Consider the following 13,544-nt stretch of genomic DNA (forward strand, 5'->3'; position numbering starts at 1 on the left):
GGTGAGACCGGGGACTGCAGCCCTGGCGGCCTGACCCCGGCGCCGGGCCCCCCTTGGAGGCCTGGGCCCTTGGAATTTTGCCCCCCCCTGCTCCCCCCCTCTCGGCGGTCCTGCCCCTGAAAGTGAAACTGGAAAGGGATACCAGGCTGTATGACAGCTTCAAGTATTATAGACATTCTTAGCAAAACAGGGCGCAAGTTTGAGGAAGAGCCTGGTGGTTAGTGCCATGGACTTTAAACCAAGGGACTCAGGTTCAAATCTCTCTCCCTTTTTTATTTTTTTTATTTTTATTGTGAGCCCTCCAGGAACTGAAAAATACCTACTGTACCTAAGTATATAAGCCACCTGCAAGCCTGAAGGCAATTGAAGTGGTGCACATTCAGGTACAGTAGGTATTTTTCTGTTCCTGGAGGGCTCACAATTACAAAATAAAGGAGTCAAAGTGGGATTTGACCCTGGGTCCCTTGGTTTAAAGTCTACTGCTCTAACCACTAGGCTGCCCCTCTGCTCTGCAGGGATGGCTGTGTGGCCATTCTTTTAAACTCTGGAATTCGTTGCCAGAGAATGTGGTAAAGGCGGTTAGCTTAGCGGGGTTTAAAAAGGGTCTGGACGGCTTCCTAAAGGAAAAGTCCATAGACCATTATTAAATTGACTTGGGGGGAAATCCACTGCTTACTTTTGGGATAAGCAGCATAAAATGTGTTGAGCTTTTTTGGGGATCTTGCCAGATACTTGTGACCTGGATTGGCCACTGTTGGAAACAGGATGCTGGGCTTGATGGACCTTTGGTCTGTCCCAGTGTGGCAATACTTATGTACTTATGTCCTTGTCCCTACTTTTTTGCTGTTCATATGTTGGACTTTCCAGTTTATAAAACATAAAGGAATCCTGCTCAGAAGGAAGGGATCCCCAGAAGCTTAGCCGGTGGTGGGAGGCAGGGCTGGTGGTTGGGAGGCGGGGATAGTGCTGGGCAGACTTATACGGTCTGTGCCCTGAAAAAGACAGGTACAAATCAAGGTAAGGTATACACAAAAAATGGCACATGTGAGTTTATCTTGTTGGGCAGACTGGATGGACCGTGCAGGTCTTTTTCTGCCGTCATCTGCTATAAAATGGCGTTCATGTTGGATGTCTTTACCACATTGACGTCCACTTCACGTATTTTTGAACAGGAAACCCTGACGTTTTCCCTGTTGGAAAATACATGTGAGATGGATATTTGTTTTCGACGTTATGAGCTAGATGTCTCTTTTCTGACTTGATGTCCTTTCGAATATGCCCCAGGCCCCATTTTATTAAATGGAACCTAGCAACTAATAACACACATTAATAGTAAAATAACAAGTGTTAACCATAGCATATCTTAGTAACTCTCTAACCCTAAGACCAGTTAAGTATTACTGGGACTACAGTTGACAAACAAAACTGTCAATGGGTGGAACTGTTGACGCTCTTCCGTACTGTCTTCAGAAGACAGGAGAATACAAATAGGACAGATTCCTGTGGATGAGTTTTGTTTGCTAATACCATGAACCTTTATTCTAAAAGACAGGAAAGCACGATGAAGCCTGGATGATTCTGAAGAGGGTCCATGATACCAACATGAGAGCAAAGGGTGAGCCGGAGAAAGTGTTTACAGTAAGTCAGATGCCTCTATGATACGTTCATACTTTATCTTTACATTCTGAGGTAAAAAGAACAGTGCCGGCAGTTGGGCTCTGTCGGCATTAGCGCCGGGACCGCCGCTAGCACGGCTTCGTAAACAGGAGCGTAAGACTATTAAAACATTATTTTATCTCAGCTACCATTTAAGCAGTGGGACCTAGTAGCTAATAAAGGGTTCCTTTTACTGAGATGCGGTAAATGGGGCCCATGCTAGCAGTGGGGGCCTTTTTTGCCGCGTGCTGTGGCCCTTTTTACCAAAGTGAGTAGAAAATGGCTGAAAATAGCCATAGCCGTGTGGTAAGATTGCTCTTACCGCATGGCCATGGGAGGGGGAGTACTTGCCACCGCCCATTGAGGTGGCAGTAAGGGCTCCCACACTAACCCAGCGGTAACCGGGCAGTGTGCTGCCCTGCCCGATTACTGCTGGGTTTGCGCCGCGCTAAAAATAGCCAGCTATTTTCCCTATGTGCGTGCCAGGGCTGGAGCTACCACCGGTGGTGCCCCTGTTGTTTCGGCAGTGGTTCCAGATTAGCATGTGGCAAGTCCGCGTTGGGCTTACAGCCGCTTTGTGAAAGGGACACAGTGTGTGTTGATGGTAGCAGTGCATGTTAGTAGCTGTAGTTATCTAACTTCTAAGCAGGGGCGTAGCCAGCCTTCGGCGGGAGGGGGGTCCAGAGCCCGAGGTGAGGGGGCACATTTTAGCCCCCCCCCCCGGCACCGCCGACCCCCCCCCCCCCCCCCGCCATTGCTGACTTTGCCCCCCTGCCTGCTGCCGACCCTCTCGACCCCCCCCCCTCTCGACCCCCCCTCTCGCCGCCAACCCGCCGTCACCTACCTTTGCTGGTGGGGGACCCCAACTCCCGCCAGCCGAGGTCCTCTTTTTCTCGCATAAGGCTTCCTTCTGTTTCTGACGTCCTGCACGTTGTACGTGCAGGACGTCAGACTCACAGAACAAAGCCTTGCAGATCAGGTAGAATGTACTTTTAATTTTACTGTGAACACATTTGCAAGTATAAAATATACACAGGTGTGCATCAGGGGCGTACCCAGACTTCGGTGGGAGGGGGGTCCAGAGCCCGAGGTGAGGGAGCACATTTTAGCCTCCCCCCCGGTGCTGCCACCCCCCCCTCGCCATTGGTGACCCTGCCGCCGCCACCACCATCAACTTTGCCCCCACCCGCCGATGACCCTCTTGACCCCCCCTCCCGCCGCCAACCCGCTGTTGCCTACCTTTGCTGGCGGGGGACTCCAACCCCTTCCAGCCAAGGTCCTCTTCTTCCCGCAAAAGGCGTCCCATGCAGGATGTCAGAAACAGCAGGAAGCCTTTTGTGGGAAGAAGAGGACCTCGGCTGGCGGGGGTTGGGGCCCCCCGCCAGCAAAGGCAGGCAACGGCGGGTTGACGGCGGAAGGGGGGGTCGGGTGGGTCGTCGGCAGGGGGTCTAGGGCCAAATCTATGGGGGCCCAGGCCCCCTGGCCCTACATAGCTACGCAACTGCTTCTAAGTGCTTTGTCTGTGAGAGGTGAATGTTTCTTTCCATTTTAACCCTTCTGTTTGATGTGCACAGAAGGAAAGAGCTGCAAGAGAGGATTGACTAATGTCTGTGGAGAGTAGAAAGAAGCTTAAATAGAGCTTGCCTGATCACAACTAATTTGTGCCCATTAATCATGTCAGATACTCCTTATCACAACATTTAATTGGATCCAAAGATGAAAGCTTTAACGTCCCCAGTTCTATAAATGGCGCTTAGTCATAGAACAAATTCAATTATGTAGCTAATTAGCGATACATAAGCACTTAATTGGATATAATTACCAATAATTAGCATTAACAAGCATTAATTGGTACTAATTAGCAGTTGCACGTGTAACTGACAAGCACCCCTATTGTGTAAACTGAGCACCTAACTTATTTCACGTGCAACTGCGAAAGGGGCGTTAATGTGGGAGGGGCACGGGTATGTCAGAGGCGTTCCGACTATTCCTGTGCACACTTTGTAGAAAACTTGCATTTACTACTACTACTATTCATTAATTATATTTGTATCCCGCACTTTCCCACTAAAAGCAGGCTCAATGCGGCTTACATAGTAATAGGTAATACAGAATTTTGTTATGTAAAGTAGGAAATTAAGTATAACATAATGGATGGGTAGATAGGTAGAGACAGGTGATAGAGAGAGGAGGGTAAGGTGGGAGATAGATTCTGGGTCAATGTCGTTTTCTCTTCAGTATATGTAAGGTACTACTACTTATCATTTCTAAAGCGCTACTAAACGTATGCAGCGCTGTACACTTGAACATGAAGAGACAGTCCCTGCTCGACAGAGCTTACAATCTAATTAGGACAAACAGGACAAACAAGAGAAGAATTTACACGCCAAACTGTTGATTTTAGGTGCCAGAATTCATGCCAGCCATAGACATGGTATAACTGGTCGCACCTAAAGTTTGGTGTGTAGCTGCAGACCTACGCTAATATTCTATAAAAGATTTGGCATCTCTGCCATTATAGAATACTATAAGAACATAAGAATAGCCATACTGGGTCAGAGCAATGGTCCATCTAGCCCGGTATCCTGTTTTCCAAACAGTGGCCAAACCAGATCACAAGTACCTGGCAGAAACCCAAATCGTGGCAACATTCCATGTAGAACCCCAAAGAATAGCAAGATTCTGGAATTCTAGAGAGTGACAAGATTCCATGTAGAACCCCAAATCTTGGCAACACTCCATACTACAAATCCCAGGGGAAGAAGTTGCTTCTCATGTCTGTCTCAATAGCAGACTATGGACTTTTCTTCCAGGAATGTGTCCAAACCTTTTTACTACTACTACTACTACTACTACTACTTAACATTTCTGAAGCGCTACTAGGGTTACGCAGCGCTGTACAGTTTAACAAAGAAGGATAGTCCCTGCTCAAAGGAGCTTACAATCTAAAGGATGAAATGTAAAGTTGGGGCAGTCTAGATATCCTGAATAGAGGTTTAATGGTTATGTGCCGAAGGCGACATTGAAGAGGTGGGCTTTGAGTAAGGATTTGAAGATGGGCAGGGAGGGGGCTTGGCGTATGGGCTCAGGGAGTTTATTCCAAGCATAGGGTGAGGCGAGGTAGAAAGGGTGGAGCCTGGAGTGGCGGTGGTGGAGAAGGGTACTGAGAGGAGGGATTTGTCCTGTGAGTGAAGGTTACGGGTAGGAGCGTAAGGGGAGATGAGGGTAGAGAGGTAATGAGGGGCTGCAGATCGAGTGCATTTGTAGGTAAGTAGGAGAAGCTTGAACTGTATGCGGTACCTGATCGGAAGCCAGTGAAGTGACTTGAGGAGAGGGGTTTTTAAAACCCAGATACACTAATCGCTGTCACCACATGCTCTGGCAAAGAGTTCCACAACTTAATATTCATTCAGTGAAAAGATATTTCCTTCTATTTGTTTTAAAAGTAATTCCGTGTAACTTCCTTGAGTGTACCCTCATCATTCTACTTTTGGAACAAGTAAAAAATCGATTTACTAATCATTCTACACCACTCAGGATTTTGTAGACCCCAGTCATATCTCCCCTCACCCATCTCTTTTCCAGGCTGAAGAGCCCTAACCTCTTTAGCCTTTCCTCATACGAGAGGAGTTCCATCTCCTTTATCATTCTGGTCTCTCTTCCTTGAACCTTTTCTAATTCTGCTATATCTTTTTTGAGATATGCTGACCAGAACTGAACTCAGTACTCAAGGTGCGGTTGCACCATGGAGCGATACAAAGGCATTATAGTATTTTCGGTCTTATTCACCATTCCTTTCCTAATAATTCCTAGCATCCTGTTTGCTTTATTGTCAGAGACGCCCATGTCAGCACAATAAACATTTGATTGATCACCTTGAAGGCAATGCTGTACAACCAAGCTGATTTGTGGATTTCTCTCAGTTTCTTCACTTGCGGACCTTTATTGCTTGTTTCATGCTTTCTTATATTCCATTACAGTTTTTGCTTCTACCTTTTCCCCTGGAAGGCTATTCCATGTATCTTCCCCTCCATCTTGAACAATATATTTTTGGATTTTGCTTCACAGCTTTATTCTTTGGAGCTTTATACTGTGATCTCTTAATCTAGAACATTTATTTATTTATTTGCTGCATTTGTATCCCACATTTTCCCCACCTATTTGCAGGCTCAATGTGGCTTACATAGTAACATTGTTGCAGGAATTGATGCATGAATTACCCCTATTGTTAGCAGAATCTGTGGTACTTCAGGAGTCAAACAGCACACACCAGAATGAGATAGAAATCTTCTTTATTTGCCAGCAAACAAAGCAGGACATCAGTTCTAGCTCTCTTCTCTCTCTCTCAGCTCTCTGGATCTTGTGGCTTCTGTCTGTCCTCTTCAGCTCTCTCCTTCTTCTCTTCTGAGCTCCTTCTGACGTAAGCTGCTTCTGCTCCCTCTTATATACAGTTCTAACCTCTAGCCCCCCTTACTTTCCAGATGGTAAAGAATAGATTGGTTACCTTGCCTCAGCCAATCATTACTTTAAAAATATCAGTTACATAGGTTCCAGACATCCTAAACTGACCTATGACCTGGAGCCTCTCATGCTAGACATTGTGGCTCCCATCTCTTACATTTTATTATTATTCACATAATCCCAGCCATAGCTTAAACTGCTAACTGGACTCTGGCATTCATTAAGGGGTCAAGGGCCAATCTTACTTAATAGCATACAGATATAGTTTGTTATTACTTTCAGGACCATTCCTACATTTACCTATAATTAATCAAGGAGAAGAAAGCTGACTTCTCTTTCACCTAGCCAGGACTGCAGCTAACTCAAACCATATGCTTGACCTCTTCAACTGTAATTTTACTTAGAAAGTCAGACAAAGAGTAATACAGAATTTAAAAAGGTATCCTACATATTAACTACCCAGAATAAACATATTCTAAAATACACAGAATCAGTATTCCTTATAACAAAATCTACATATCAAGAACTTCTAAAATTATTTAACCAGCTTTAAACTACTTTTAAACTACAGCATGTCTGGCTCATGCTTTGTTCATTCATAATAGTATACAGATGTGCCAGCATTTAGCAATCCATCACTCACAAAGGGTGAAAGAAGTTTCTGTCGCTGACCTTTCTAACCTTTAGCTTGGCAAACGTAAATAATCTAAACCAGATGACATTCCTCCATCACTTGCAGGACTTAAAAGTTAGAATTAACAAATATGATTTTTCTCTGCCCATGGCTGCCTCATTCCCCCCTTTGAGACTAAAATCAGCTTATGCAGAGATAAGTCTCACAACTCAAACTCTGGAGATTATAATGATCCTAACTAGGAATAGACTTGTGAATCACCATTACCCTACTTGTTAAGGTTCGACGGCATACTGCCGAAGCACATGAGGCCAGGAAACAAAACAACAACCCTGCTAAAACTAAGACTATTAGGGAAATGAACAAGGGACGTATCCAGGAAGTCAGTGACCACCACCAGGAGGTAAGGTCTAATCCTCCTCGGTAATCCTCCACATTAAGGCTGGCCAGCTGTAGGACTTTATCCATGGCATGCCTAACTACATGCATCCTATTTATGACAATACGACAGCACTCTGAAGAATTTAGCACTGTGCAGAGGCCACCCTGGGCTGCAAAGAGGTAGTCAAGACCCATACGGTTATACCGAGAAACTATACTTAATTCATTAATTTGATCCTGCAATGCATTGACTACCACATTCAGCTCATGAACTAAAACATGGAGTAGGGACTGAAGTCTCCGGGTAGCCATACCTAGTTCAGTAATACCCGCTACCGGGCCCCCAATTGGAATCCAGGCCGTGGCAGAAAGGGCTACAAGTCTCTTTTTAGTCAGAGGATAAGTAGAGTTGATATACTGGAGGGCTAATTCAATCGCCTCATCCTCTGTGGCAACGGAGGAAGGTAAGGACAAGGCCTCTCGCTTAGAGCGGTGCGGGAATGGTGGCTTGAGAAGAGGAATAACTTTAGGAAAATAATTCAAGGTTACCAATACACAAAAATCATATGTGGGGGGAAGAATCATGTGGAGGACATTATCACAAAGCCAGTAATGACCAAGGAGAGGGCGAGGAAAGTTCCCAATAAATGTTGGCACAGGATGGACACTAGGATGCCCATAATGCGAGCCCCTATCCCAGGGGGAACTAAGAAGAAATGGAGACTTTGTACACCATAGGTGCCAATCCCCAATTGTGACAGGCTGCTCATATGGTGTAAACCCTTCATACCCCGGGGACTTATGAAAGTAGAAAATAGGCCGGGACACTATAGTCTTCTCAGTAGTAAGGTTAGGAGCCAGATAATCACCTTGGTCATAATCTGCAGGTACGGTAGTAGGGCACATAGGAGTACCTGGAGAAACTACCCACACAGATTCCCCTTTTTCTGGGAGAACATTAGTATAGTTACAGGGAATGGGAAGAACAGTTGAGATGTTTCTTGTTAAACAAAACACTCCAGAAGCTGGATAGGGAGATGTAAAGACTGGCCTTAGAGAAGATTCAGAGGGGGAAGTAGCATTATAAAAGGACCACCAAGTATAATCCTGGCTCCAAGGGCCTGAACTCGAAAAGTAGGGAGGTATAAGAGCTGGGAGCTGCACAGGGACAGGAACAGCTGGAACATCTGTAGTATAAGGAGAAAATCGGGAACACACAATACAAGGGGAAGTAATCTTTGCCTGGCTAATTAGTTCCTGGACAGAGTGTAACCAAAGGTTGGAGCGAGTTGGGGTACTAGGAAAAAGGAGGCAAGGAGTAGAAAACAACAAAAGCATCCAAACTACTAACATTTTCTTTCTTCCTAATCTAAAACAAATACAGCAACTAATTAAGCAATAATATTCCAACAGTCTGTGCTAGTCACAGATTACTCTCATATAATGTTCTCAGTCTTTGAGTTCTTATACCAGTTGGGATAGACCCTCAACTGACAAGGATCAAGCTCTCAAATTCCAAGAAAGCCAGAATCTGGGCAGAAAGAGTCTCAATGTGAAGCCTAAGTTCAGCAGCTCCTGCAGTATGCAGTTGACCCTTCTTTTCAGCTAGTAGATTCTTTGGTTCGGGTCAAGCGCAACTTTAATGGCTCCGCTGGATCACTTTCTGCTCTCCACTGTCTAGGCTCCGTCTGATCCGTGCTGGGCTCAGTCTGGTCAGCAGACTTAATTCGAGACCAATGGACCCATGGAGTTATCCCTGCGACCTTCACAGCTGTAGGGGTAGAAAGCAAAACAGTAAAAGGTCCTTTCCACCGGGGCCCCAAAGGCTGAAGCCTCCAGTCTTTCACCCAAACTCTATCCCCTGGCAGGAAGGAATGTACCTGAGCCTGGAAGGGGACAGGGTTTATTTCTCTCACATAAGACTGAAGCTCAGAAATTATCTTGCCCAAGAGGGCTACCTGCTCCTGCACCTGGGCAGACCCTAAAATCCCTATGTCTCCCTTAATTCCCTGCAAAATGGCTGGGGGCTTCCCATACACAATTTCAAAGGGAGAGAGGGCTGTTCCTTTAGTTGGGGTGCATCGTAGGCGGAAGAGAGCTAGTGGCAGTGCCTGCGGCCATTTCAGTTGGGTTTCCTGACAAATCTTTGCTAGGCTATTTTTCAAGGTTCTCTCAACCTGCCCTGAACTCTGGGGACGATAGGCACAATGCAATTTCCAGGTAATGCGCAATGCGCGGGACAGGGCCTGAAGTGTAGCTTCAACAAAGGCGGGACCATTATCTGAACCTATGGCAAGGGGCAGTCCATACCTAGGAATGACATCCCTAAGGAGGGCTCGAGCTACTTCTGTGGCTTTCTCAGTGACTGTAGGATATGCTTCCACCCACCCAGAAAAGGTGCAGACCATGACCAAGAGGTATCGGAGCCTACCGCTCCTGGGCATTTCTGTGAAGTCTATAACTAGAGACTCAAAGGGTGTTAGTCCTCTAGACTGAACTCCTGGTGGAATACGGGGTCCCTGACGAGCATTATTCTGGGCACAGAGAGTACATCGGGCAGAGGCAGTGGCAACCAGACTATCCAATCCTTCCAGCACCACTACTCGACTGAGTAGGCGGGCTAGTGCTGTTTTCCCTAAGTGTGATAGGTCATGAGCTTGAGACACTACAGGCCAAGCTAGGTGGCGTGGCACCAGAACTCTGGTATCAGGGAGATGTAACCAGCCATCAGATCTCCTTACTGCACCTTCCTCTTGAGCCCATTTCTCTTCCGTTTGGGTATACATAGGCGTCCATTCTTGCAGTCGAATTTGGAACAGGGGAGTCACAGTACTTGCTGGGGGTCCTCGAGCAGCTTCCTTGGCCACCCGATCAGCATGGCGGTTCCCTCGGGCCACTGGAGTATCTATCCTTTGGTGTCCCCTGCAGTGAATGACAGCTACCTTCTTAGGGGCCCAAACAGCCTCTAGCAGCTGAAGTATTTCGGGTCCATACTTAACAGGTTGGCCTGCGGCATTTATGAGTCCCTTTTCCTTATACAAAGCTCCATGAGCATGTAGAGTTGTGAAGGCATACTTGGAATCAGTATAAATGTTGGTCACCAGTCCTGCTGTTAGCTCCAGAGCTCGTATGAGGGCCACAAGTTCTGCTTTCTGGGCTGAAGTTCCTTGGGGCAGGGCTCTTGCTTCTATCACCTTGTCCTCTGTCACCACAGCATAGCCTGCCAATCGCTTGGAGTTCTCCACATAACTGCTTCCATCTGTGAAATAAATTACATCTGGGTCCCTCCAAGGAACATCTTTAAGATCTGGTCGACTGGAGTACACTTCATCCATGGTTTGGATACAGTCATGATCCGGTGGTCCCTCAGATGCTGGCAAAAGAGTGGCAGGATTGAATGTAGCCACTGTTTCCAGGTGTATCCGTGGATTCTCACACAAGCTAGCTTGGTACTTAACCATACGGTTATTTGTAAACCAATGGTTGCCCTTATACTCCATGAGGGTGAGAACTGCATGGGGGACTTTAACAACCAGTTCTTGCCCCAAGGTCAGCTTATCAGCTTCCTGGACCAGTAAGGCTGTTGCTGCAATGGCCCTCATGCAGGCTGGCCATCCTTTAGCCACTCCATCCAGCTGTTTAGACAGGTATGCAACAGGCCTCTGCCAGGATCCCATCATCTGAGTTAGCACACCCAGAGCAACCCCCTGTCGCTCGTGGACATACAGTGAGAAAGGTTTCTCCACATCAGGAAGGCCTAACGCAGGGGCTTGGAGTAGGGCTTCCTTTATGGCAATGAAGGATTGTTGAGCAGTAGGTCCCCATTCAAATGGTTCCTTTTCACCCCCCTTTGTGGCCTGGTAAAGGGGTTTCGCCATCAATGCAAAATTTGGAATCCAAATTCTGCAGAATCCGGCTGCTCCCAGGAATTCCCTAACTTCTCTTCTGGACTTGGGTTGGGGAATTGCAGCTACCGCTTGCTTCCTACTAACATCCAGTCTCCGACTTCCCTGGGAAATGCAGAAGCCCAGATACTTCACTTCTGACTGACAGAGTTGGGCCTTTGAGCGTGAGACCTTATAGCCTGCATCCAAGAGTAGCTCCAGCAATTCTCTGGTAGCCTCAAAGCACTCTTCCTGGGTCACTGCTGCAATCAGGAGGTCATCTACATACTGGAGTAAAACTCGCCTGGAAGGCTCAGATTTAAAAGTCTTAAGGTCTTGCCCTAGGGCTGTCCCAAAAATGGTGGGGGAGTTCTTGAACCCCTGTGGCAGGCGGGTCCATGTATACTGAAGCTTCCTTCCTGTTACTGGGTTTTCCCATTGAAAGGCAAAAAGCAGTTGACTAGCGGGGGCCACCCGAATACAAAAGAAGGCATCTTTTAAATCTAGTGTTGTGAAATGGGTAGCTCCAGAAGGTATCAATCCTAGCAGGACATATGGATTAGGCACTACAGGGTGTAATGAGATAGTGGATTTGTTGTCCACTCGTAAGTCTTGGACTGGCCGGTAGTCCTCAGTCCCTGGCTTCTGAACTGGCAACAATGGCGTATTCCATGGAGACTGGCAAGGGCGAATAATTCCATGGGATAACAGACGGTTCAAATGTGCTTGAATCCCTTCCAGAGCCTTTCGGGGAATTGGGTATTGGCGAAGATGGATTGGCCGGGCACTTGGAAGTAAGTCTACATAGACAGGAGGAATATTTCGGGCCAACCCTGGGGGATTATCTTCTGCCCATACCCCACTAACCCGAAAGCTGTCTGCCAGGGGTAGGTCAACTTGGCCCTGCGACTGATGCAGCCGCCATTCTTCTTCAAGAGGGCAGCAGAAACTCAATATACCCTTAGGGCTGGATATCGGGGGCCGAAAGGAGACTGAAGTCTGGCCATCAGAGTCAAAGGAAATTTGGGCCCTAAGCTTGGACAGCAGGTCTCGGCCTAACAAAGGGATTGGACAGTCTGGCATATACAGGAATTCATGAGTGACTGTGTGTGAGCCTAATTGGCATCTACGGGTCGTCAGGAAGGGCCTCCGGTTCTGCACCCCCGTGGCTCCCACCACTCGGACAGTTTTTCCAGACACAGGCGCTAATCGCTCCGTCACAACAGAATGTTCAGCTCCTGTATCAATCATGAATGGAATTGAGCGGCTCCCTATAGTTAACTTGACCATAGGTTCCTGGGAGCCCAGTTTGTAGGAACCCGGTCTGTCCTATTCGTCCCATTCTGCCATCTCGGCTATCCCAATGATGTCAGATTCAGCAGGCTCATATCTTCCCTCTCGAACTCGGCCTCGGCTTCCTCGATCTCCTGGTCCCCTTCTCAGTCCCTGGCGCCTCTGGGGGCATTCATCTTTCCAGTGCCCTCTTTCCTTGCAATAGGCACACTGGTCCCTCTCCAATCTTGGTCTGGGATTCTCCCCCCTTGGCCGGGATTGATTGAAGGAATCTCGGGGCCTGGCTGGTGGTCCGGGGTCCCACTTTGGCTTCCCATTAGCTAGAGGTCGACCTCGGTTAAGGGTGGAATTAGTAATGGCTGCCGCTAAAAGGTCGGCCTTCTTCTGCATCTTCCGGTCAGCCTCTCGGCGCACCTCCTGATCCCTATTAATGAAAACCTTGGTTGCGATCTCAATTAGCTGGGTGGTATTCATCCCTGCGAATCCCTCCTGACGCTGCAACTTCTTCCGGATATCTGGCATACTCTGGGCCACCAATGCACTATTCACCATTCTCTGGTTTTCTAGTGCTTCAGGGTCAAAGGGGGTGTATGTTCTGTAGGCTTCAATTAGTCGCTCTAAAAAGGCCCCAGGGGATTCAGCTGCCCCTTGGAGAATTTCAGAGACCTTTGCCAGATTAATGGGCCTCTTTATGCCTTTCCTCATACCTTCCAGCAAGTCCCGGCAATAGCCAGACAACAGTTCATAGTGCTGCCCATTATTTGGATCCCAAGCTGGAGCTGCGCGAGGGAACCGAGCTCTAACCCATTCCTCTAGGTTCTGTGTCCCCTCGGGGGCACGCGCTCGTGTGATGGCCTCAGCATTTTGCAAAATCTTCCGCCTCTCCTCAGTTGTGAAGAGGGTCAGGAGAAGTTGTTGACAATCAGTCCAGGTTGGGTTATGGGTGGCCATAATGCTAGCCACTAGGTCCACCACTGCCTGAGGCTTTTCAGTATAAGAGGGGTAATGCGTCTTCCAATTCAGGAGATCAGTGGTTGTGAAGGGTACATACTGGTAGGCCTGTGCCTGCATAACCTGACCCTCATTATTAGGATCCGGTGGAGTGGTGGTTACCTGACGCAGGGGCAGAACTCTCGAGGAGGTGGGAATGGAACCTGAGGTAGAGCTAGGAGCTATCCTCCTATCATGCTCAAAGGTGATTGCAGCAGGTCTAACCCATTCAGTGGAGGTATGTT

The 13,544-nt window shown here is 47.5% G+C and overlaps 1 protein-coding gene across 2 annotated transcripts in view; it reads left to right on the forward strand.

Moving 5' to 3' along the window:
* The window catches only part of SV2B (synaptic vesicle glycoprotein 2B), a 144,353-nt gene that overhangs the window by 83,228 nt on the left and 47,581 nt on the right, over positions 1–13,544 (forward strand). For both annotated transcript variants that reach the window (XM_030190442.1, XM_030190443.1), the window contains exon 5: positions 1,549–1,638. In XM_030190442.1, the coding sequence (XP_030046302.1) occupies positions 1,549–1,638 (90 nt within the window). The remainder of the gene's footprint in view (positions 1–1,548; positions 1,639–13,544) is intronic.

This window comes from Microcaecilia unicolor, chromosome 1, assembly GCF_901765095.1.
Source record: "Microcaecilia unicolor chromosome 1, aMicUni1.1, whole genome shotgun sequence".
NCBI lineage: Eukaryota > Metazoa > Chordata > Amphibia > Gymnophiona > Siphonopidae > Microcaecilia > Microcaecilia unicolor.